Source organism: Vidua macroura, chromosome 2, assembly GCF_024509145.1.
Source record: "Vidua macroura isolate BioBank_ID:100142 chromosome 2, ASM2450914v1, whole genome shotgun sequence".
In the NCBI taxonomy this organism is placed as follows: domain Eukaryota; kingdom Metazoa; phylum Chordata; class Aves; order Passeriformes; family Viduidae; genus Vidua; species Vidua macroura.
Genome location: NC_071572.1, coordinates 66985139 through 67009985, shown reverse-complemented (window position 1 = coordinate 67009985; position 24847 = coordinate 66985139). Strand labels below are relative to the sequence as shown.

Below are 24847 nucleotides of genomic sequence, written 5' to 3'. Positions count from 1 at the left end.
TTAATTTTATTATTCCCTCACACCTCTTTAGAATGAATACCACAACATCACTGCCGAGCAGAAATTTTTGAAGAAGCTTATAGACAAGAACTTTGTGGTCAATTTGACGTGAAAGCTGAATGGAAAATACAAAGAAAAATCACTATTTTCAAGATTTGAAAAAATTTTATTTTTTGTATGACATTTTTATTTTTTAAGTGCAGCATAACTGTTTACTGTTTAAAGGAGCCCAGAAACCTCATCAAGGCAAAAGCGTCTAAGCCTGAGGATAATGGACTGTTGCAAACAGAGTTAACTGAATTTCTGTGAAGCTATTTAATAGTAGGAAAACCATGAAACTTTCAACTGAAAGTATCAGGGATATATAAAAATGTGATGTACATCACTTACTTATCAGTGAGAACTCTTTCCAAATGATTAATTCTCTGGAATACTCTTGTTTCTGATGTCCTCCAAAAGAGTTCCACTGTCATGAGACTGAGATGACCAGTGTTCAGTCAGTAGGTGGCTGTAAAGTCGTGACTATCTGTCTTGTTGTATGAAAATTACTTTAAAAACTATGCATCTAAATCATTACTGTGTGTTTTGGAGAAGGGGGAAACATACAGACTGTACAAGTTTTGTTCTGCTATACTCCTGAGGAGAGCATGTCCACCTTCAGCCAAGCAGCCACAGCTTCTGCACTGACCATCAAGTCTGACCTTCTGTCTGCCTTTGCTGAAGGTGAAGAACCTTTGTCCGATTTGTGGAGATGTCGGTGTTGACAATGCTTGTGTTGTACCCATTTTATGGAAAAATCATACTCCCTGTGCTGTGCATCCAGTAAATATTACAGTTGTTGACTTGAGTTAAAAAAGAGGGAATAGGAAGACTGAAGAGCTGTCCGAACTACCTGCGTGTCAGCCCCCGGACCACAACAGAAACACAAGCTTGGACAGAGATGTTCATGCCTGAGTTTAGAGTTAATGTTTGTTGGAGTCCTAGTTCTCCAGGACAGCATCTCATGGTTTTTTTTTTTTTTTTTTGCTTGCTCCTCAAAAACAGGTGAATTTTTCCAAACGAGGACAATCTCCCTCCTCAGATGCTATAATGCATCAATACAAGCAAGGAATACTCTCATTTTTGGCAGTAGAGTGTGGTAGGGAATATCCAGAATGTACCTCAGCTGAATTATCATTTGGCATATGTTTACCTCTTCTGTGTTGATACTTAAGTTTGAAGTGTGTGGCTGAACTAAATCATTTAGCAGTGGGAACTTGCTTAAGATTTTAGTTGAAACATTTAATGGGATGTTTATATTTCCTATATTGGTTTGTCTCTGACAAGCCTGTGAATAAATCAAATCTGCTTGGGAAGATGCTTGACAGCTGTCAAAGAACAACAATATGCAGTTCCAATTCTCTCACATGACATCTATATAAATTTTTTATTTTAATTATGGCAGAATTTCTGGAAGATTTTGTGGTTCTCTTCATCAGTCAACCCTGAAGAAAGCACAAACAAGTCCACTTAAAGTCTTTAAAGTTGGTAGGAATACCGTTGTTGCTTTTAAATAAAATTACATAGAGAGGACATTTAGGAGTAATGCAAACAATCACAATATGAACATAAACCATGGTATTTGTTATTTTCAGAAGGTGAGGATTGCAAGAGTACTGAACACAATTTATTTTGCTGCAGCTATGCAGAGGAATTGCAATTTGGGAATTATGGGGACGGCAGTGTGGTCTGGAGAGGTGCCACAGCTGAAGGGGAGGAGGCTTGTGTTTTCACCCAGTGATTCCTGAGCTTTGGTTTGTTTCAAGCAAGCTGGACATACCTGAAATAACTTGAGAGATCAGAAAAATCTGTGGAATGGGCTGGGGAAGGATGCAGGTGTGTCCCAGCAAGGGACAGGGTATGCCATGGTGTCTTGTCTGCTGCATGTTGCTTGGCTGCAGCTGCACTCCAGCTGTGTGCAGGGTGGCAAGTGGGGGTGAGGAAGAGAGGGGAGTGTGTCCCCAGGTCCTGGGGTGCTGGAACAGGTGATACTGGTGGTGGAAATGGAGGAAATTACAATTTCTTCACCAACTGGCAGAAAGGCTCTTAATTTTTTGTTTTTCCTTTATTTTTTCCTGAGATTTTGAAGATATCATTGCTTGAAAATCTCAATACAAACAGGTGGGGTTTCACTTAAGAAAATAGTGACAAGTATTGTCTTTGTGTCTCTACCAGCATTTATTTCTCCTGGTTATTTCAGTTAATTAAAAAGGTTTGTATGTGATTCTGCAGCCCCAGACCTACAGTGATTTAAACTCCTGACAACAGTAATTCCACTGTGAAAGCTGCTGTGGCAAGGATTTTTGCAGACAGAGCAGTGTTCTCCAAAGCTGTTGTGGAGGATCCCCTGGTAGATCTTAGATAGACTGTGCTGAGAGCCAAGGCCAGCAGAAGCTGGGGGCTTCCCCTTCACCCTCAAAATCTGCAGTTGCTTCCAGAGCTGGGGCCCCTGGCTCTCCCAATGGCTGTTGCCATGGTCCAGCTGCATCCATGTAAAGTCTTGCAGGATGCTGTCCAAGGAGGATTTTTTTCCCAGGAGTGCTGTTGAATTTGTTCCAGATACTGTGAGGAGAGTTCTTGTAGTGCAGGCTGCATCCCTCTGCTTCTCCACCCCTGTCTCCAGTTCCAGGAAGTAGGGAGCTCTGCTTTTGAAGAGGTGGTTATTTTCTCTGCTTTATTTAATCTCCAGAGATACTCTTCCTACTAATCTAAAGTGATTCTTTTCCAATTTTTCTAGTAGGCTTCCTGCTTTTTTGGGGAGGATGGGATTTGGATTCTAGCTGTAGCAGAACAAACAAAATAATTGGGGGGAAAAAAAAAAAAGCTTCATGGCAAACAAATGGTGTCTCTCAAACTCTTTGTACTTAAAAAAATCCCTTTGGTCTTCTTCACTTCTGCCACATCAGCTTTTTGATCTCCCTAAAATATTTTTTTAAAATAATGTTTGGTGTTCTCGATGAATTTAATATGTTCTCTATAAGCATTTATCCATATCAGCTATTTATTTTTATATCCTAATAAGCCTTCTCATGGTATGGCTGACTTACTTTTCAAATTAAGCAGTATTTCAAAGATATTTTTCTCCCACTTCTATGCTCCTGCTAGGGGTGTTGAGTCCACCACAGTTGTTGTCCCTGAGTGACTGGGTAACATTTTGAATGAAACCTGTTCCCTCAGGATCAAGCCAAGAGCTGATGCTGCTGATAAACTATGGGGTATTTATAGTGGGTGCTTGTTGTTGTTGGATTTTTTTGTTTGAGTGGGTTTTTTTGTTTGTTTTGTTTTGGTTTTGTTGTTTTGTTTTGTTTTGTTTTTTTTTTTTTGAAAGCCCAGCTGCAGGCCAGTAGCTTTTCTCCTCTATAATAAGCAGTGGGCCAAGTCATGAATTTTTCTCCCCACAAGATGTTTTGTAGGATCCCGTGTACACCATCCCTGCTCCAGCACCTGCTTCACGCACATCCTTCCTGCTACTCTGCCTCAAGGACAGGTCTTGCTTTGAACTTCATTCAGGCAGGAACACCAATGTGTAGTGTGTTTCTCAGCAGTGGTCACAGATCAGTGTTTTTCTGTCTGGGCACACATTTTCACAGGTGTTTTGCCGTACCAAAGACTTAACTTGGGGCTTTTAGAATAAAACAATCGTGCTAACACCAAATATTTAGATAGTTTCTGAGCCTGAGCTGCTATTAAGACTTTTTTTACCTTTTTGCTATTCCTGAAAATGAAATCTGCACTGAAACTTCCCTTTAAAAGCTATCCAGGTTTTTTAAACCATATCAGGAATGAAGCTGCCAGTTTTGAATCCCAGGATGCTGCCAGCTTTATTTTTGTGTCTGATAATGGTGTAATTCTGTAGGTCTCCCATCATTTTTCTGATGTCAGATGTTCTCCTCCCTTCTTACTCTGTTCCTGTTCTCTGGCAGCCTGCTGAATTTCTAGACAGCAAAGGTGCTTCTGCATTTTATCTGCCCCCCCTCTCAAAATGCTGCACTGTCAGACACAGCTCTAAGATACCAAACTATGCACAGAACAGGCAGGATGACATATTTTGGCTGAAAGCTCTGTTTGGCTCAGTCTTTCAGGAGGTTTCTTTGTTGGGAAACTCTTTTTTCGTCTGCTGTAATAATTAAGGGAAGTCACAGACTATTGCACTAAATATGAATCTGAGAGTGCGTAAAAGATGTTACTAAATGACATTTCCAGTGACTATATAGGTGATAACAATACAGAATCACAACTTTGGTGTTTAATTAGCATGTGGTACTTCTTGTTTCCAGTGCCATACTTTCCTTTTTAGCAATGCTCTGGGGGAGAGTATAAATATCTTCACTTTTAATGGACTCTGATTTTTAAGAACATACAAAGCTCAGCATATGTTTTTGGTATTGGGAAATACTTATTTTATTTGCCATTTGTCTTAAGTTTTATATGCCTTCAAAGTCCCACCTGTATTTTTAAAAATCCTTAAAGTTGTTTCAAGTGAAATTTTGAATGCTACATATGGAAGGAGATTATTTTCCTGTGAATAAACTGTTAAAGACAGTGTCCTCAGACTTATTTTTGCAAGGCTGGTGCTCTGTGTGTGAGTGTGGTGTGTGGGTATGCCCAGGGCTGTTACTATTGGTGTGTCAAGTAAATGGTGTTGTCAGATACGATATTGAGTTTTGGAACAAACTTTAGTGCTTTGTAGAGCAAACAGCTGAAAGTTTTTGAACCTTAGGTGGGCTAAGTTGTACTGTGGCTAGAGATCTAACTCCAGGCTGAGTACAACCAGAGATGGGACATGGTTTTTTGTGGACAAGATCAAGGGCAGCGTCTTTGTGGTTTGAATTTTTCATTGTTTTTTGAATCTTGCTTGTCTTACTGTGGACTGTTGGGGGAATGCTAAAATAAGAGATGTAGAATGAAGAAGATGGTGTGTGAGAAAAAATTTCAGAAAGTGAAAATGGCTTTAGATAGAAAGTGAGAGATGCTGAGTGCAGTACTTAGCTAATTATTTGTTTTTCCTTTGTGCAGTAGAAATGAGATGCTGAGGTCTTCAGGGAGTCCAAGGGAGATTTGGATAACAATTCTCTGGCACAGTCGGTATTCAGTGCATTCCTTTCAGTATGGACAGTTCAGAAGTTCACCAGCTTGGATGAAATGCTTGTTTTTGAGGTGAGGTGGGGAAGCCACATCAGGAGAGCCAGCACCTCTCATCCTGGGCAGCCAGTTCTGCCTCTTCAGGCAACACAAGCCCTTAGCAGCAGCCTCTGATTCCTTGGCTGCCCCTTTGCCTTGTTCAGCTGCACTCCCATGTTGGCTCATGCTGAGCAGTATCCGTCCCCAGGGGCTGCCTGAGGGGGCCCATTCCTCTTTGTGTACCCCCCAGACCCTGCTGTGCCCTCCCACCAAATGGGACCTGTTCCCTCTCTGGCTTAGAGCATATTTTGCCAGGAGATGGGAACTAGAGAAAAGGGTGTACCTCTTAATTTTCCCACCCTATATCAGGCTGTTAGTGGTTTCAGAGAGCCCTTGTGGTCTGATAAATGAGTTCAGCAGGATGAATGTTCATTCTGATAGTTCTGAATGAAGACAGAATTGGTTTTTGGTTTTATTTTTAAAGATATTTAATAAGATATTTCTTTCAAATCAGTACAAAAATTTTAAATACAAAATTATTTGCTTTTGACGTATCTCATATATTCTGGGAACATACTGAAGTCACCAGTGTCTGGTAATCTGTCCGTCCATTCCTGCCACCGTTCTATAAAATTTCTGAGATAAAGCACCACATTAAATCACTGGAGTCCTTAGTCAATGTTAGACTGCATTAAACTCTGCATTTAAATAATGGTAATGCCAGTTAAATCCAATCTTAGTTCTGCATGAAAAAATCTAGTTCATTTTTGAATCAAAAGCAGTAGCGGTAGCTAAAGACATTGAAGAAGTGATGAGCACTTAACTCCTTGAAATAGCGCAGGCATGTGTGATGTGCAGCACTGTACAGGGAACCACAGCAAGGGCCACTGCCCTTTGGAAACAGAACACTTGCTGAGGTGATATTAGCACCATTGATGAGCAGACAGAGACTTCATACACAGAAGTCACTGTCCTCAAGTACAGAAAAGTATTGAGGCCTGCAGGTTCTCCTTGACAACTGATAACATATAAATAAGGATTGGAAGTCAGCTTTTAGATAGAAGCAAGTTCTCGGATAAATTTGCGTGATCAGTATTGCCAGTTAAAGTTATTGGTTGATCTCAAGCAACAAATCAGTTAAGCAAACAGAACTACTTCTGCTTTGCCTAGTCATTGAAGAGCAAACTGATTCAGCTTTTGCTGAGTGGCAGAATAGGTGTCTCTTCTAACAAGCCAAATGGGTTCTTGGTACAAGCACAGAAATCTAAGCAGATTTATGCCACCCTGAAGTATTGCCATGTGTTGGCCAAAATGTCTCAATGACTTGGCACAAGTAAATGAGGGAGATTGACCTCATCTACTTGAGCTGTGTGACTAGAGAATGGAGACTTCTCAAGTGCTGTGGCATTTGGAGGTGAAACCAATGCCTGCTGAAGTCAGTGGTGACATTTTAGGTCCAATGACTGCTGGAGAAGGCTCAGGGGCAATGGTCGTGCCATCAGGTTTCCTCTTCCATCATAAATAAATTGTTCAGGAAAAAAACCACCCCTGCAGGATTATTTTATTACAGGGAAAGGGAAATACAAGTCTCCAGCTAAGAGAACCCTTGCTTGTCAGGTAGACCTGCTGTAAAAAAACCAAGAAAACCCCCACTCAGACAAATAAGCCACTCAATTTTTTAAACACAATTAGAGTCTGACCTACTCTGCTTTAAGTCACTGTTTTTCATCTCATAGCTATGATCAATGCAACAGGAGTGACATACACTGATTTGAACTTTAGTACTGAATTACTGTGAAAGAAATTTAAGTAAGCATGGCATTGCAGAAATATATAATGTACAGCTAATATGTTCCCCTTGGGTGCAAAACAACTGTTTATGAACCTGATACACTTCTTTAGTTATGTTCACCACACCTTTTTGTTATAACTAGCTGTGCATAATGTTAAACTTTGTATTTTTTTTTTTTTGTTTTGTACAAGATGGTCCAAAGTGGTCATAAAATGCATCTTTTGTTGTTTGAAGCAGAGGAGAAAGGTTTTGATTTTGTGTGTGTGTTGTGTGCGTGTCTGTTTTGTTTTACATGGGATACAATAAATACCCTGAAAAAGACGAATGAACATACTGCCCGGCATAGAGTCCTGCCGCCTGCTCGGATGGCATCTGAACGTAAACCTTGTCTCCGTGCATCAGCTGCACCACGGCACTGCCCGAAGCCTGGTCCAGGAAGCCCTTCTTGTACTCGTCGTAGGTGTACATGAGCGGCTCATTGTTCTTGTACAGCGCCACCCACACGTTGGCGCCTTTACAGTGGACGTGGTAGGCGAAGTAGTAGACGCCGGGGATCTCGCAGGTGAAGATGCCCGTCTGGGGGTTGTAGTTCTGCCGGCCGTTGTACAGGAGCTTGTCGAACTTCACGGGCACCCCGACGCGGGGGAAGGGCGTGAGCAGCTCTGCCGTGAACGCGGGCATCTCGTAGACAATGCCGCCAGCCTTGCCTTTCTTGCCCTTGTAGCCGTAGGGGGGCTTCAAGCCTTCTATCCCTGGCCCCACCTCAGGCAGGTACTGTCCCACGGCTGGTGGAGTGGGCGGGATGATGACCGGGGGACCTGGGGGCCCGGGCGGGCCCGGTGGCCCTTGCAGCCCCGGCTGGCCAGGAGGCCCGAGCGCCCCAGGCTTTCCCGGCGGTCCCTGCAGCCCCGCAGCACCAGGTTTGCCTACCCCAGGGAAGCCGGGGGGGCCGGGCATGCCTGGCTCGCCCTTCGCCCCTGGCAGCCCGGGGGGGCCGATGGGACCGCTGGGTCCCGCGATGCCCGGGATGCCCGAGGGGCCCTGAAGGCCCTGGGCACCGGGGAGCCCGGGCTCACCCTTTGGCCCCACAAGCCCCGGGACACCCGGCAGCCCCGGCAACCCTTTGTGTCCGGCCTCCCCCTTGGGTCCTGTGGGGCCCGGCAGCCCCCGCAGCCCAGGGCCACCCACCTCCCCAGGAAAGCCTGGCTTTCCTGGAAAACCCTGCAGGCCGGGTTCCCCCTTGGGGCCGACTGGTCCTGGTGGCCCTAAGGCACCCCCCTCCCCTTTAGGTCCTGGGAAACCGGCAGCCCCCGGGGGGCCCATGATACCCGGCAGGCCTGGCTGGCCGGGCTCCCCTGGTGGCCCTCCCATGCCAGGTGGCCCCGCGTGCCCCTTCTCCCCCTTCGGTCCCAGGGCCCCAGGCAGACCACCCACACCTCGCTCCCCTTTGGGCCCGGGGAAGCCCGGCTTCCCAACTCCAGGGGGACCGGGGGGCCCTGGCAGGCCTGGCAATCCCTGCTCCCCTTTGCCGCCTGGGAAGCCAGGCTGGCCGGGCATGCCGTCCTGGCCTGGTTTGCCAATGCCGGGTGGGCCGGGAGGGCCTTGGATCCCGGGGGCCCCTGGAGGCCCCTGCAGTCCTAACTCTCCTGGGGGTCCGGGTTTACCCAACGGTCCCTGTGGGCCAGGGAAGCCAACCATGCCAGGTTTGCCAACCCCCGGTAGCCCCACGGGGCCAGGGGGACCAGGCAGCCCAGGTGGACCCTTCAGACCCGGCAAACCCGGGATCCCGACCCCCTTCTCCCCTTTTGGCCCTGGGATCCCAGGGATTCCCGGTGGCCCCTTCATCCCAGGCTCACCCTTTGGCCCTGGTTGCCCCTGCAGCCCCGGAGCACCCGCCTTCCCTATGCCGGGAAGCCCATGAGGCCCTGGTGGTCCTTGTGGTCCAGGTATCCCCATGGGCCCAATCTCCCCCTTTGGCCCCATCTCCCCTCTTGGCCCTGGGGGCCCCATGACCCCTGGTTTTCCTGGCATCCCTGGCAAACCCGGCTTTCCAATTCCTGGGTATCCTTGTGGGCCTGGTTTTCCTTTGGCTCCTGGCACACCATGACCTGGTAATCCTGGTGGCCCTGGTGGCCCTCTTGGTCCAGGCTCACCCGGGGGGCCTTGCTCACCCCTCAGACTGCGCATGGGAATTTCTGGATTGGGAAGAAAATAAGAAAGGGGAGAGAGATAAAAGGTGAATGCAGTCAGATCCTTCAAAAAACAGGCAGTTTTGACTTGAATATGCTTTTTATGATGCCTCATGGTTTTATGGTAGACAGAAACAGTTGAGTTACAGGTTGGTGTTGAGAAGAGGATGTTACTACTGTTTTTCACACTCCAAACTTCCATGCATGCTTCTTCTTCCACAAAGTAATTACTGTGCATCATATGTAAAAGCCATTTGTGCTTCGGTGGTGTTTTCTACCTATACAATCTTAAACAGCAAAATCTGCACTTTGTCCCGTGTTGCTGTAGATCAATCTACCTTTAAGAGTTTTTGCAGGAAACTCAGTGCTCTCATGCTGTGGGAGGAATCCTGGCATAAAAGTGCTTTTTCTGGAGTGGCGTAAATGAGCAAGATCAATTAAAAAAGATTGTATTAGTAAGAAGTTTATACATAGGGTATGTCTGTATTTTTCCCAAGGCTTTGATTCCCATTAGAGTATTACTGGAAACTTGCAGCCTTAATCAGTATTGTTCTTTTGGCCTAGCCATGTCTAGTTATGGCTCTTCTAAACACTTTGCAAAAGGTTTGTATTGTCCAAACTCACATTTTTGTGTATGTGACCACTTATCATTGCAGGTCAGGGTGGGGAAGTTGCTGCTGGGGTTGGTTATTTTTCAAGCTGCTGCTTTTTGGGTTAACTGGAAACTCTTTCCAGCTCTAAAATGTGTAAAGAAGCGAGAGATTTGCACAGGAGACGAGGTTTCAAGACAACTGTTCTTCGGGAGGCAGAAACCTTCCCTGTCTGTATATGTTGTATTTTATGCACATCAAAAATCTTTGCTCATGAGATAGGTTGATTTTACTACAGCCAGTGGTGCTCATTCAGACACTCCAAAAATAGGCCCTGAAATCTTCCATTTTCCTCTGAAGTCAGTGGAGGCTGTGGTTAGCTGGGGCTTCAGTAAGATGAAGTTACCCAGTTTGTCTGCAGTTGCACAGACGCTGGTGGTCTTCAGAAGGATTTTATGACACTGGGTGTTCCTGGTCACCCTTTGTACTTTGGACTTTTTTCATGTTTTCTTAAATATCTTAATACTGTCCAAACTTTCTTTACTGAATAGGGAAAGTGCTTGTACGTGCAGACTTGTGCATTAATCCTCTGTACTTTCAATGCCTCTTTTATACCCATAAATAACCTACAGAAAGAGGACTCTAGAGTCTGAAGAGCAGTTGTATGTTTTTATATGCAAACCTCAAAATCACAAGGTCTGGACAAAGTCAGACAAAACAGTGATGTTCCTATAAGTTCAAACCTTGGGACTCTTGGTTCATATGTCTGCTTTTAGCAGTAAGAGTGGGAGCAGATCCAGACAGGGCTATCATCTGAAACCCCATCAGAGGGTCTCCTACAAACAGGTGGGATGACAAGGTTTTTCCTGGAGTTGAACAGCACCTGAGCAAACCTGTGTGCTGGAGACCCATTGCAGGTAGGGCTGCTCAGAGGTGTGCTGCAGCCCAGAGGACGACTGTGGTCTTGTGCTGGTGATCCTGAGCTGCCCCACAGCTCCCATGAACCTGTTTTGTCTACCTGTGGCCAGGTATGAGCCTGGCCAGCCCTTTGGGCACAAGGGTGCTGTGCCCAGCCTGCAGCAGCAGCCTGCTCCAATGTTCAATTTCCCCACGGCAAACAGTGCTCTGGCACGCCAGATGGGACTGTGCAGGAGTGGAGAGGGACGTGCTGACCCACCTTTCTCCTTCTTGGGAGCCATATCCTTGCCAAGCATGGGCATCTGCGGGACCTCCTTCCTGTACTGAGGCAGATGGGGGTACTCCTTCCCGTAGGGCATGTGGGGCACCTCCTTGCCCAGGTGCTGCATTGGGATGCCTTCTTTGCCCAGCGGCATGTGAGGTACTTGTTGTCCGAGGGGTTGGTACTGGGGCACCTGAGGTGGCAGCTGCTTGATCCCATAGTAGGCACCACCTTGAGCAGACCTCACCAGCTCTAGATAAACAGTGACAGCCACTGCCAGCAGCTGCATGGGGAAGAGCAGCATGACCATCACCTGCGAAAAGCACCACAAAACACACAGTTGGAAGAAGATGTTTTTTCATGTTGTGCATTCCCCACTAGGGCAAGCTGTTCTCATTTTCTGCAGCAAACTGGACCTAAATCTCTGCAAAGTGGCCCTGGTGTGTGTGCTGCCCTGGAGGATATCCTGCAGAGGCCTGTATCTGGTTTATTGGAGGCTCTACTCAAGCAGTACTATTACAGCAAATGCCCTTTTATGCATTTAGTTTCATGCCACCCCAGAGGGGCCCTCTGTGGTTACTCCACACAGGGGCTTGCTCCCAGTTTGCTGCCTTCTCACCTGTGTCAGTGCCACAGCACAGCTTTGAGGAGCTCTGCTGCAAGCTCTGGCACAGGGGAAGAGCAGGCAGGGGATGTGGGGATCTCCTAAATGTGTTCTGCCCAAGGAAGCTGTATTGTCAGTTCCCCTTCTGCTTTCCACAGCAATGAAAACTCTGTTTCTGAGCTTGTATCTGTGCCTGGGATTGTGCCCTGTGGCTGCAGTGTCCAAGGGCTGTCTGTTTCTATCACAGCTCCTTGCCAGCTCTCCTCTTACCTGGGCTGGGATCCTCTCAGCCCCCCTGCAGAAAAAGTGGGCCTGCTTAGGCCGCCACCGCTCCAGGTAGGCTCAGCCAACCCAAGCCTTTCTCTGGGAATGTTCAACTATTTTCTAAGGTATCCCCCACTGCAGATCCTGGCCCACTGCAAGGCAGCCCATCCCAGCACCTCACCAGTCCTGCGAACACACCAGAACGGGGTTGGGCTTGCTTTGTTTTACTTTATCAAAATGTTAGCTTGGGACTTCTTGTCCCACCTGCTGTTGGCTTTTCTTTTTGCAGTTAAGGGCATCAGCTGAGCAGCAACTTAGGAACCAGGAACTCCCTCAAGTAATGCAAATTAGGGGAGAGCATATGGTGAAAAGAGACTCTGTGTGTTGGAGTATTTGCCCCACAACCAAATTTGGCATGCAAGTCCTGCCCTTTCCAAATGCACGTGGCAATTGCCAAGCCTGATGGCTGTTGCCACTGTCCCTTTTTTCTACCATGCAAAGATGCCTTGCATCCAAATGCACCCAACCTGGGTGCATTTCTTGGTCATTTGTACTCCAGAGCTTTGCCCAACCGCTTGTCAGGACTGGCTCCCAGAAGCTGCTGTGCTCTGGTGTGATGAGGGCAGCCTGAAGAGACAGCAACAGCTTTGTGTCACCTGCTTATTTTCCTGTCCTTCCCCAGCAGCCTGGCTTGACATAGAGGACAAAAAAAGTACCTCAGTATATGGAAAATGGGCTCAGCACTGTGCCCTCATGTCTGGGAAGTATTGTTTATGGGGAGAAACTTTACCCCTAAGTGTCCTTCAAGTTTTATGTTTTATTCCTGCTTGAAGTTTTCCATTCACTTTGTGTTAGCAAAGCACCTGGGAAACCCTTGCTGCTCTTTTAAAACATTTTCCCTTCATTTTGCTCTATGAGATTTAACCTCTAAATGGAAATCCGTGTATAATCTTTACTGAAGGTGTAAGTGGAGGCTAGATCAAAATGGTGTAGTTGAAACAAGCAGAAAGTTTTTTTCAACAATGATCATATATAGACGTACGAACTAAAAAAAGATGGAAATATGTGTTAACAGCAAACCAAACCTTTTTAAGAAAATGAAATACTATGAATAAACACTAGATGGAGCATATGCTGCACAGCTGAGTTTCTACAGTCACTTTCCCTCCCAGGAATTCTTGGATGTAACCAGCTGCCATGTGGCAAAGAAAACCAGAGCCAAGATGTACAGGAGTTTGTAAGTGTAGCTAAAGCCCAAGCACAGTCGCTCATCCATGTTCAACAGAGCATTTCAGCAAATGCTTCTCCTCCAGTGAGTTTAATGTGGCTTTTAGCCCACAGCTGGCTGTGCTGCTGTGAGCCAAAGGATTAGGGCCTTGGGATGTGGTATTTCTGCTTAAAGCTCAATGGTGAGCTTTAGAGTGGGAGGACAGCCTGTGCATGATCAGTTATTGTGGCTTGGCTGGGGTGGTGTGATTGAACTAACCCACTGCATCTTCATCTGGGCATATGGACCCTAAGCAACCTTTTGGGTTTGTTTTTTTTGGTGGTGGGGTGGAATGGGGGAGGCAGGAATATGTCCCCCTCGTCTTTCTTGGCCTATTGCTCCTTTCTGTACAGAAAGAGTAACTTGCAACAGCTTTGCCTCTCTGTAGCTGAATAGGGTAATGCCTGCCCAAGTTTGCAGGAAAAATCCCAGTTACTGGGAAATCTGCACTATTGTCTGTGTCTCTCTCAAAGGAAAAACATTATCTGTATGAAGGGAGAAATGCAGTGAAGCCTTTAAAAAATTATAAAATACTGGATGATCTAGGACTGTTTTTGAAACCTGTTAGTATGAAGGGCAAGGTGTATTTTGAAGAAAGAGGTTATTAAATTAGTGTCTTGGCTACTTTGTTGTTCTGGTGGCCAGTTTTGGGGGGGGTTGTTTTATTAAAAAAGGTAACTTCAGTGGAATAAGTAGAGGGGGAAATAGGTAAAATTCCTTTGGATGAGATTTTATTTTTGTTTTTATTACAACATATGGACTTTTTGTGCGAGTGGGAGGTATTTGAAATAATTGAAAAAGCTTTCCTACGGGGAGACACCAGCCTGCCTGCAGCTCAGGGTGAACTCGGCCTCCTGCTGCTCATGCCAGGCTGGCCTGGCCCTGCCAAGCATCACGCAACACACCTGCGCTGGAACAGCACGGCCATGAGGTACACGAGATGGTTTTGTGTACACACATGGAAATTTTGAGGGAGATTGGGCAAGACTTGTAGAGATAGGAAGGCTCCAGAGAAGGAGGTGATCTCACCACATCTGTGTTTCCTGTAGTGTTTTTTGACTCATCCATAACCCAAGCAGTGTGGCCTGGAAATGACAGATTGCTTCTCATCTATTGATTTTGGCTGGGGCTGTGACTAGCTGAGGTGGAAGGTGGGGGTTTATTCACTGAACAACCTTGGGCTAAATGGGACTTGACTGACATCTTTGTGGGAGGAGGTCAGAGCCTCCCCTGTAACCTCGTGAGCTGTCTGGGGCTTGGGGTCTGCCACAGGTACTGGAGACACAGCCTGTGTTTGGTTCTGTCTGCCCAGCTCGTCTCCCCCTACTCCCAAAGGAAGGAGGGATCAGACAAAATTAGTCTTGATGAGAGATGTGGCATGGTCATATGTGCTGGTGCTGGATTACTGCTGTCAGATGCCATCACTATAGGGAAAGCCTGCCCAGAAGAATGAGTGATGCCAGGGATAGTCCTCAGAGTTTCTTCTCATTGCCTCTCATCCCGCTCAGCTTCTCTAAAAAGTTATTTATGTTCTGAGAAAAGTTGAAGGTGTGTTTTTTCTGCCTTGCAGTTTGTTTCTGAATGCCTGGGTGCACAGCTCTAGTTTGAAGACCTCACTAGAAAACCCCCAGCATCTCTAAATGCCTAAAAGCTACTGAAAACCTTGCTCTTGATTTTCAAAAGAAGCCTACAGATCCTAAATGTTGCCTCCAGAGCTTCTGAACAGCAAAAGGAGATGTTTTCCCAGAGGTGACAGAACTCAAGGAAAACAGATTGAGGAGGGAAAAAACTGTGTTGAACATGCAGCCAAAGTGTAAGACTTCCCACCCCCTTCACCCAAGTCCCAGCAATTTAGGGGACCTAAAATCACCTCCAAACCCATTCATGTAATGCAATCTGACATGCTTTCCAAGGTGACTGTTGGTAGAGCAGTAATTTGGCTTTGGATTGGGATTTTCCAGGGTTTTTGTCAGAAAGCAATAGGAATGTGTCTGTGTTAGTAAGTGCATGAGTGCACCTTTAGAGAAGCCAAGGGCTTGGAGAAAGCAAAGTTTTACTGTAACTTTGGGTGTTGGAAGATTGAGGAGAGGAGCCACTGAGCCTTCCCACAATGTGACATGTCATTTTGCACAAGTCATTCAGATTAAGCCACAACAAACATTCTGCTTTACCTAGGGTGGGACAAGACACTTGAGGGTGAAGGAACATTATCCTAAACTACAGTGTTAGTTGCTTGTATGTGAAGGCATCTCGTTGGCTCTGTGGGTGAAAGAGAATCCCTGAAAAAACACATTTTTACAGGCAAAGCTTGAGTGAAAACATTTCTCAATAATCTCTTTGGTAGAGCTGTTCTCCTGAGAAAACTATAAAGGACCTTCCTCTGGGTATTTGAGTCTGTCAGCAGAAAAAGGAGACAAAACAAAATGTACCAGCAGTCATAATTCTTAAATTGGTGTGAAGAAATAATGGCTGGTTTAGCCTAATTTTGTAAAGAATGTATGGAAAGAGTGATGCCCATCCACTGGGGACTTGAAATCATAGGTGGTCTTGCAAAGAGTGGAAACTAGACCTTGATTTATTGATTCTTACAGGAAAGTCATCACTCTGCAACCAACGTTGGGTTGTCTGAGAACTAAGATACTCACCCAGGGACTACCGCCATGGGCTTAACTTACCAGCCCTTGCTTTTGAATTGCTGTATTTCCCAAACAGGCATAAGTAGACCATGAGTAGATCACATGAGTAGATCTCAGTGACCTGAAGTCTTTTCCCTGCAGTCCCTTCCACAGGGGCTGCCTGAAGCTGCAGGCACCAGTTCCCCACTGCACTGGGGGGATAGCCTTGCTAGTGCTCTGGTTTCCACATGGAAAATGAGTGCTGCAAAATAAAAATCCTAGTGACTCTGGAGATTTTGTTCCCAGAAGAGTGCTTCTAAAAAAAGTAGATGATAAAAAGCTACATTCTCCAGCGTGTTTTTGTCTTGAGATCAGAAGTGTTTAGGGTGACTTCTGGAGTGACCTTGATAACAGATCCTATTACCAAGTATCTACAATGGTGTATCCAATCCCACAGGAGCATTATACACTTCACTAAAATGTCTGTCATACAGAGACATGCAAGAGCAGTATAATGCAATGGAAATGGCAAACAGAGTGTCGAGGTGCATAAGGAGCAGCCCCACTGCATTGCAGAGAGCTGGTGGGTGAGGTGCACAGCTGCTCTCTGGGGGGTTCCACTGGCTGGCTCCAGTTCATACACAAACGTACATGGCAGCTCAAGAGATGTGACAGAAGGGCTTTTAAGAGAGAACTGAAGTCCTTACAAAGTGACAGCACTTTTTTTTTTTTCTCTTTTCAATTTTAGTGCTACTTTGGGAACAAGTACCTATCCTGTCCCTGCTTTCTACAACACAGATCCCTTATACCACTGATTCATTTGTGCTCGCAAACATGTGCATCCCCCCACCACATACATGTCTTTCTTAAGGTCTCCACCACATGAAAAGCATTGAATTAAGCACTGGGCTTATAAATTGGGGATGGGAGTGCTGGCATTTGTAAACTAATTCTGTTAGCTAGCTACCTTTTTTGGAAGAATTCTCAACACTAAATTAGAAGAACAGCTATCTAGGCTTTAGCTCCTGTAGTGAATGAACTAAGCTATTCCAGTGAACAGCTGTTGTGACTTCGAGGGTGGGGTGTTTTCAGATGTGAGAATCAAGCAAATGTTGACTGTTGTCAGCACTGGTGCTGCAAAGTGTACCTGACTTGAGCAGTGAATTTCCCAGCACATTGTTGTCCACAGTTTTCAAAGACACTATTTCAAAACTTCATCACAGCTTAAATTCATCTCTGGAACATTAACTCCTTTGAGGACTAACTTGTCAGTCAGTGAGTACTTTCTGAAGAGACCTGAGGGTACCCTGTACTGTACAGAGACTGAATTTTAGTGGAAATTTGTGTTTTCAGGGACAGGAGGAAACAAAACCTTCTGCATGCCAAATAATTTTGTACATGCTCAAGAGCCATTTAATGCATACACTGCCACACTTCTGTCTTTCTGTGCCAAATGAGTCTTTATGTCATTTGGACAGATATTTTCCAGTTTGTCAGCAAACTAATTAAACACCAGTGTAGAGGATTTCTTTTTTTGCAAATTCCATCATATTTCACATAAAAGCAGGGAGTGAAGGCAACCAAATATACCTTGAGATGGATTTCCTCTGAAAGCTAACCTGTTTCATAACCCAAATTAACACTAGCTGCACTGATTTAATCTTATTTTCAGCAGTGAAGAGCAGGAGGACAGTAAAGGGGAGCACAGCCCCTGGGCGAGGACCCAGCCATGCTACTGGCACAAGATGGTTGATCTATGCCCCAGCAGGTTTTGGGGTCCTGCACCATTTTGCTTGTAACAGTGCCTAAAGCGTCACTGAAGGCAATACCTGTTTCTTGAGTAGGTGAAGAATTTACCTTGCTAAAGTGTCTCTAAGGGCCTGTGCATTCAGTAGGGAGGAAAGTAGGATTTATGGTAAATGTAATCCTGCCTTTTTGCTTCTTGAGAAACTCTCCCATAGAGATCAGGTTTATTTTTTTTTTCCTCTCCCTCCTTTTCACTGTCCCCTCCAAGGAAACAAAGTAGTCTCAAGTGTCTGTGTTCAGTTTAGATTACCAAGAAATAGCTATTGTTCAGTATGTTAAAAATAAATTAAATCATATTTTGCTCAAGGTCTAACAACTGTGTCTGATTATCATGTAGTATTTACTAAATCTAAGGCAGTCATAACAAGTATTGTCATAATAAACATTTAAAAACACACGCGTGCATAAACCTGCTGCTAATGGGGAATATTCAACATGTGGCAGATGCTTATTTCTAGGTTTTTTAAAATTCAAAATGGTGCCTAGAGCTTCTTTTTTAGAGAAGTGAGATAACATCTAAAAAAATGGCTTCATCTTAAAAACCAGTGGCGATCCATAAGCTATCTTTGGCTTCACTGGTAATTTTATGATCTTTTCTTGCAATGCCTGGGGAGGTCTCTGTTTATCCATTTATAAATGCATTCCTAAAAACAAAACACTTGCCTCTGCTCCAGTTCGTCTGCACACACATTCATGCGTGTGCTCACTCTGGATGATCACTTCTGTATGAAAATGGCACCTTTGGGCTTCCCCAGTTTCTTACTTCCAAACAGATTATATCTGCAGGTGGGCCTGTATCTGTTGCTTGTGTGCAGGTATTTGTGTGTGCCTGTGTGTAAAAACACACCCTGGCAGTGGAAGCAGTTACAACGAGGAGATTTTCAGCTTACGCAAATGTAATTATGTTGCCTCTAGCCTTCTCCTCATGCCCAGTGTGCTCTGAGCCTATCTATGTGGGCTCAGGTTGGTATCTCCTCATCTCTCTACAAATCTGGGCATGATGAGTTTTGCATCACCACAGCCCCAACTCCCATGCACAGGCCTCTGCTGGCTCAGCCACAAAGCTCACAATTTATGATGATATTAGGATGCTTGGTGCTGGTAATTGATTTCCAGGTGGCTTCGTCTCTTGCGTGTTTTTGAGGATCTGGTCCAGACGCTGTTTGCTGGAAAATGCCTGAAAGCTACTTTGAGTCAGATGGCAGGGAGCCATGACAAGGATCAGTAAGTTGGGCACCACGGGCCGGGTGACCACAGTCCCCAGAGACACAGCTCTCTTGCCTGGTGGCATGTACTCGTTTGCACGAATCGGTGCCTGACCTTGGGCTGGGGAGGAAGGTCCAATGTGGGGAATGTTTGCAGAAAAGCATGCAACTTTAATTATGGGATTAGAATTAATTATAGGTAGGATTTAGCAAATACCTGCCTTTGAATATGTTTTCTTGTTCTCTGCCATACGGCGTGCACTTGAAGCCTTTGCCTAATGCTCTCTTCTGGGCAATTTGCCTGCAGTCTTTGTGGCAGGCAGATTTGATGGAGACACTTAAATGACTGCCACTAGCTCCCCGTTTCAGCGATCAGCAGCGATCGGCGCACAAAGCCGGACCCAGTAATGTGGAACACCCAAAGTGATCAAAGTGCAGAACTACCTCCCCACTTATCGGCCCGGAATTGTGCTGCTGGCACGGAGCCTCGGCCTGGCCGCCCATGTGTCCGAGCACAGCTGTTTGTTCAACGTGGGAACTGCGCTGAGGGCTCCTTCTCTGCAGGGCTGGTGCTACCGACTGCTGCACGAGCAGCTTCCTGCAGGCCACAGCCACTGACACCGTGCAAGGATTCACCTTATCAGATGGAAAGGGTTTGCCATGCACAACACACTGAAAGGAGGCTGGTTTTCATGGAAGTGCTTGTATAGTCAACCAACCATTTCCTAGGGGTGTTGTTGATTTGGTTTTGTTTTGGTGAGAATGCTTCACATCTACTGCCAGTCTACTAACTCCAAAATAATACAAAGACAAACAACCGGTGACACACTTCAGAGTGAAGTGTGTGATCAATAGGCTGAACCTTGAGGTGCTGATAATGAAGTATGGTGATTGCTGGTTCCATAGCAGTGTGAATAGGGAACTGCAGGCTCACTTTGGAAACCTCCCTTCTCAGCTGCCACTCATCATTCTTGGCCTTGCTCTGCCCTAGGATAGGTTGTGCTGGCTCCCTGCAGTAGAAGTCTCCCAAATTTTCATGATACAATTGTTTGTGTGATATGGTACAATGGTTTCCATAGTGTATCACAACATTTTACTGTTTTAATCCAAAGTGGTGCCTCTAGCAGTGCTGCTATGAATTATGCTCACTGGTAGAAGTGTAAAAAGTTTCCATTTCACTACCTTTGTGAACAAGCCACAGGCTAGCAATTGGCTCTAAATGACAAGTGAATAATCCACACAGTTCACTGTTAAACTTGTTAGTCAGTGGAATGCTCCATCTCATCAGAGGTATGGGAGTAGATGGAAGTGAGGGAGGAAGACTCTTTCTGTGACAATTAACAAACTGACAGGTATATCCTGAATCTTTGGCCAAATATGCTTAAGTGCCAGAATGCTATTCTGAAGGATATCTACCGGTTTTACTGGTTAGAGAACTCTTAGTTCCTCATTTGATTAATTGAATTACTGTACTAAAAGCAGAAAAAGATTTTGTCAGCTTTGTGACAGTGCACTGAGTCTTAAAACTGTCTATATATATTTTATTCTAATATGGCATGGTTTAGGATTTTATGTCTTGTGTCTGAAGGATTGCTTACAGAAGGAGCATTCTATGAATTAGTAGATCTCAATACCTTTAGGAAAACTTAGATGTGCATGCAGAAATTCCCTTAATTGACACCTGCATGACACAAAGAGGTGCTGGAGTATGTATTTTTCCTAAACACTTCCCAAAAGATGGCAGTGGAAAGAAAAGTCCTGATTATAGAAGTGTTCTTGATAATGACAGGGACTGATTGTTGCAAGTGTTGCAGGGAAGATAATCCGTCTTATTAGTTTAAGTGTTATGTAAAGCAGTACAGCTGTCTGCAGTTGTAATATTCATGTAGGCTGGACTTCTCAGCATGAAGTACACTTGGTGCCAAACCTAAGGACACAAGGAGAAAGTGGCCACAAGCTGATCTTGGGCTTCTCTTGATCCCGAGGCTGTAGAAAGTACTGTTTCATTCGCTGGTGCCACTTGAGGCCTGACCTGCCCTGCATGGCCTGTGAGCCACTCACAACACCATGCTGTGGTGTGACCTCCTGCCACACCATGGCCACTGTCACCATGTCTTCATTTTGGGGATGCAAAGGCTGCTCTGTGGTGGGTGGACAGAACACAGCCACAGCTTTGGAAAGGCGTCAGTCTCTGCTAACACCTGCCCTGGCCAATGCTCTGCTGTGGGACAGTTTGGGAGCTGAGGGCTCCTGGCACTTCTAGGGTGCCTGGGGCAGGCAGGAGGGATGGCTCTTTGGAAAGGGGTAAGTTTTAATCTGTTTATAGTCAGGATGAAGCAGGACCTTCTGTGAGGTGTAGAACTTTCTAGCTCTTTTTAGCACTGTATGCATACTGATTAAATTTAAATGCTTTACAGTGATCCACTACAGGGAGCCATTAGCCCCTATCAAGGAATCAAGGTCATGAAATCTCATTAAGAAAGAGAGCCTGATACTGGGTGCACAGGTTTTTTGGTTGTAGTCTTTTGGTTATAAAGAGATTTTATTTCCTGTAGTAGTGATCATACTACAGCTTTTGCAGTATGAGCAGTGGTTGCTTTAACAGTCCAGCGAGTTCTTGCTCTACAAAGCAAGAAATCTGTGTGGAACTCGTGAAGTACTTGGTCTGATCTTAATTTGAAATAATTTATTGTTCTCTGGGACTCCTGTTGCAATCCTGTGGCCTTATGCATTGCCTTCTTGCCAGAAAATTTGCTTGATTGCCTCTGTCTGAAACTGGCACAGCACAGCATTTCTGTTCCTTTTCTCACTTTGATGGCGTACAAAATGTGTTTTCTTGGCTCTTGCCCTCATGCTGTTTCATGACTTTTTTTTTAAAATAAAAGCAAGAGGCTTTGGAGGCTTTATTTTGGAGACAAATTGTTACCATTTTATTGGTACCAATATCAATATTTCCGTTCATTGTGCTTTGATGAGCCTGTTGAGAACAAGAGCAGCTCCTCTCTCCCTTATTTTTATTTGCTGTGCTCTAACTCTGCCACTTCCCAGAAACCCATAGTCCCAGTCCAAGGGAGATATGAAAACAGTAACAAATGTCTGTAAAATATTTTTCGTGAAAAAACTTCCTCTCAGACAATTTTTTGGAAGATTATTTTCCATTAAAAAAACTCCTGCCCTTTGCATGCTTTTCCTACCTTTGCTCAAACAGTGGAAGAAATAGTCTTGCCTTAGAAGGTTAAACATACTAGACTACTCCACCCAGAGAGGGAGAAACATGCTTTAAAATTATTTAGCAGTAATTATTTTCCTATTTTATTGTCAAATATTGCAGGTATCATCATATTTGTTGGGATGTGCTAATCATGACCTGACACTCCATTCACAAAATTCAAGCAGGTCTTAGCTCACAAACATATTTCCTAAATGGATAAATTATTTTACTTTTATGCTACTTTTCTTGATAAAGACTAAGATGACGATAACTACAACAAAACACTCACTTGGTTAAAATGACTTCAAAACCAGACTTGTAATTTTCATCAAAGACCCTCTGGGTTCTAACCCCTCTGTTCTGGGTCACACCTATGGGCAGACATGAAGGTGGAAGTTGCTAGATCGTAGGCAGTGGATCTACCAATGTAGGTCCCTTCATCATATGGCACTTGGGTAAAAAACACCGCTGAAAATCACCAAAAATTCCTCTATGCTACCATCATGGCTGAACTGCACACACACATCCCTGTGTCATGCAGGAACAAATCTGTTCCTAAAGACCTTCTGTTTTTTCCTCTTGTGTAGCAGGTAAGAAATGCATCTTACTCAAGTCTGCTTCAGCACAAAAGCACACATCAGTGGACGGGCAGAGAGACAAAGCTTGAAGTAATTGTTAATCTGTTACATTTACAGGCCTACACAGGTACCACCCACTTCCCACTCTGCAGGTGCAGAATTAAGGGTAGCAGGACACAACCAAAAAAAATTTCAACCTCAGTTGTGAAATACTCCCTGTAGGTTTGATTCAGTGAGTACTTACAGCAAGAATTTGCCACGCCTCTCAGAAGCACAGCAAAGAAAAAAAACTTATAAGCGCACACATACACACAGACGAAAGACTCTCCCTATCCCACTCACACACACTTATCCTGGATCCATGAAAATATACAGTCATTTGAACACCAAAAGTGTAATGAGGTGGAATTAATTTCCTATATGCAATCCAATGTGCTATGGTTTAAAGGACTTGAAATTACCACATCTGTCACCTTGGAACAACCCAACTGAGGCCAAAGGAAAGCAAAGCCAAGCCCTGAGGAGCAAATACTATCAGTCACTCACTTAAGTCTCTCAACTCTACTCAAGGAAAACAATCTGAAATGTTCAGTGCAGCCATTTGGAGCCATGATGACTGAGACTAGCAAATGCACAGGCTGGAAAGCTGGTCAGTGCTCAGCTCTGGGGACTAATAGTTATAAAGTATCTGTCGTGGTAGCCGGCACTTGCGTTTCATCCGTGCTGCAGCCAGGATGATTTGTCAGCGATAGGCTGACAAATGTGCAGCTACTCAGCTACTGAACTGCATCAAAGGTGGACACCAGACTCTCTTCAGCTTCCTGCAGCACTACAAGGTAGAGCTGGGGCTGGAAGCACAAGAGAATGTAGGAGAGGTGGGGGATATTAAAGCACTTCAATCCACAACTGAAATCTAAGCCCCTGATCAGGGCCTGAAAGCTGATGCCTGAGCTGTTAAGACCACTGAAGTCCTCCCCAAAGGCACCTTGGTCCCAGTGCACAAGCCTTCCTTAGTGCTGTGTGTGAACTTGAGGCTCCCTTTACCTGTGGATACTTCCCTGGTTTTCAAAGTCTCTCCTTGCTTTCCCTCCTCCCACTGGCTTCTTGGGTCTGCTGTGACCTGTGCCAGCTCTTTCCACCTCTTGGGAGATGATGCCTGTAGCCTGCTGGCTCAGGCATGCCCAGGAGGGAGGGAATGCAAAACTCAGAAGCGCCTTTTGCTAAAGGAAGAATTAGGCCAATGTTCTCCAGCCCAAGTAAGACTGTGCTTGAACTGCTGATGGATGCTTGGAGTTTGAAAGAAAAATTTGGCACCTGCTTTCAGAAAAGGATTGTGAGCTATTAGCCAAGAGTGGAGGGACTTGTACCTGTGTACTTCATTCACCAGAAGGCACTTAAACCCAGGAGAGAGCTAGGATTTAGGATGAACTGCAATCTTCAGCCTTTCCTATTTGGCTGGTTTAGGCAACTCCCCAAACAGGGGCTTTTGTGAATCCCTCTCCAAGGCACTTAACTCTACTTACACACATGCACGGAATACCGGCATCTAATTCAGGCATGTGGACTCCATTATGGAGCCAGATGCAAACATCCCCTCATGGATTAGGATCTGAAGGTTCTATATCCTGTACTGTCAATCAGCTAAGGCCTTTGCTCCCTGCCCCATCCTCCTTTTTTTTTTTTTTTTTTTTCTCTTTTGTTTAAAAATCTAGATTTTTTAAAAGCAGATAAGCATTAGTAAAAATTATTCTTGTATCTGTGCAAAGGTGTAGTTAAGGCACGTGCTAGATATTCCCAGGATGATGCAGTTAGATCAATAATGACTAATTCCACAAAATCTGGCATTAGAAAAAGCAATGCACTTAAATTATGTCATATCCTTCCCTCTAAACTTTGTCCACCAGATTGTCATTGCTGAAAATTATAACCAAAGGTTTATGGCTACCTACAGGCCGTGGCTCAACCAAATTAAAAAATAAATCCACCAGGCTGGTATTTCTCTAGCAAACAAAATGGATTTATATTTCATACAGCAGGATGGCTATCAGCCAATGCTTAAAATTATTTTCATTTGTGTGTTTTGTTTGACTCTGAGATGGTGCACCTACATTAATTCCGAGTTAATTTTGCCTTTAGTCAAGAAACATGCTCAGATTTTCAAATGTTAGCAGAAATCATAATCATGTGTTCTTGACAGAAATACTTCTGATCTGCTTTGTGGTAGGTTTAACTATGATAATGGAAGAGGTATTCTGGAGTATATAATTATAGCCCACAGGATCAGAGCGAGACGGTTTTTCCTTTGGTTTGAACAGTATTGCCTGAAAATTGTCACAAATTTCTCAATAAATTCAATAGTAAGGCTGATTAGATCCTGCAGGAATGA

At 44.8% G+C, this 24847-nt stretch overlaps 2 protein-coding genes across 8 annotated transcripts in view; one reads left to right on the top strand and one right to left on the bottom strand.

Annotated features, from left to right (window-relative positions):
* The window catches only part of ST3GAL6 (ST3 beta-galactoside alpha-2,3-sialyltransferase 6), a 37009-nt gene extending 31431 nt beyond the window's left edge, over positions 1-5578 (top strand). For 2 of the 4 annotated variants that reach the window (XM_053972173.1, XM_053972169.1), the window contains one exon: positions 32-4584. In XM_053972173.1, the coding sequence (XP_053828148.1) occupies positions 32-112 (81 nt within the window). In that variant the 3' untranslated portion in view covers positions 113-4584. Of the gene's footprint in view, positions 1-31; positions 4585-5055 lie in introns of those variants that run through there. The other 2 variants (XM_053972171.1, XM_053972172.1) reach the window with 2 other exon arrangements.
* Positions 5579-5623: 45 nt separating this feature from the next.
* The window catches only part of COL8A1 (collagen type VIII alpha 1 chain), an 86857-nt gene continuing 67633 nt past the window's right edge, over positions 5624-24847 (bottom strand). For all 4 annotated transcript variants that reach the window (XM_053972166.1, XM_053972165.1, XM_053972163.1 and 1 more), the window contains 2 exons: positions 10909-11224; positions 5624-9147 (listed from right to left, as the gene is read on the bottom strand). In XM_053972166.1, the coding sequence (XP_053828141.1) occupies positions 7241-9147; positions 10909-11221 (2220 nt within the window). In that variant the 5' untranslated portion in view covers positions 11222-11224 and the 3' untranslated portion in view covers positions 5624-7240. The remainder of the gene's footprint in view (positions 9148-10908; positions 11225-24847) is intronic.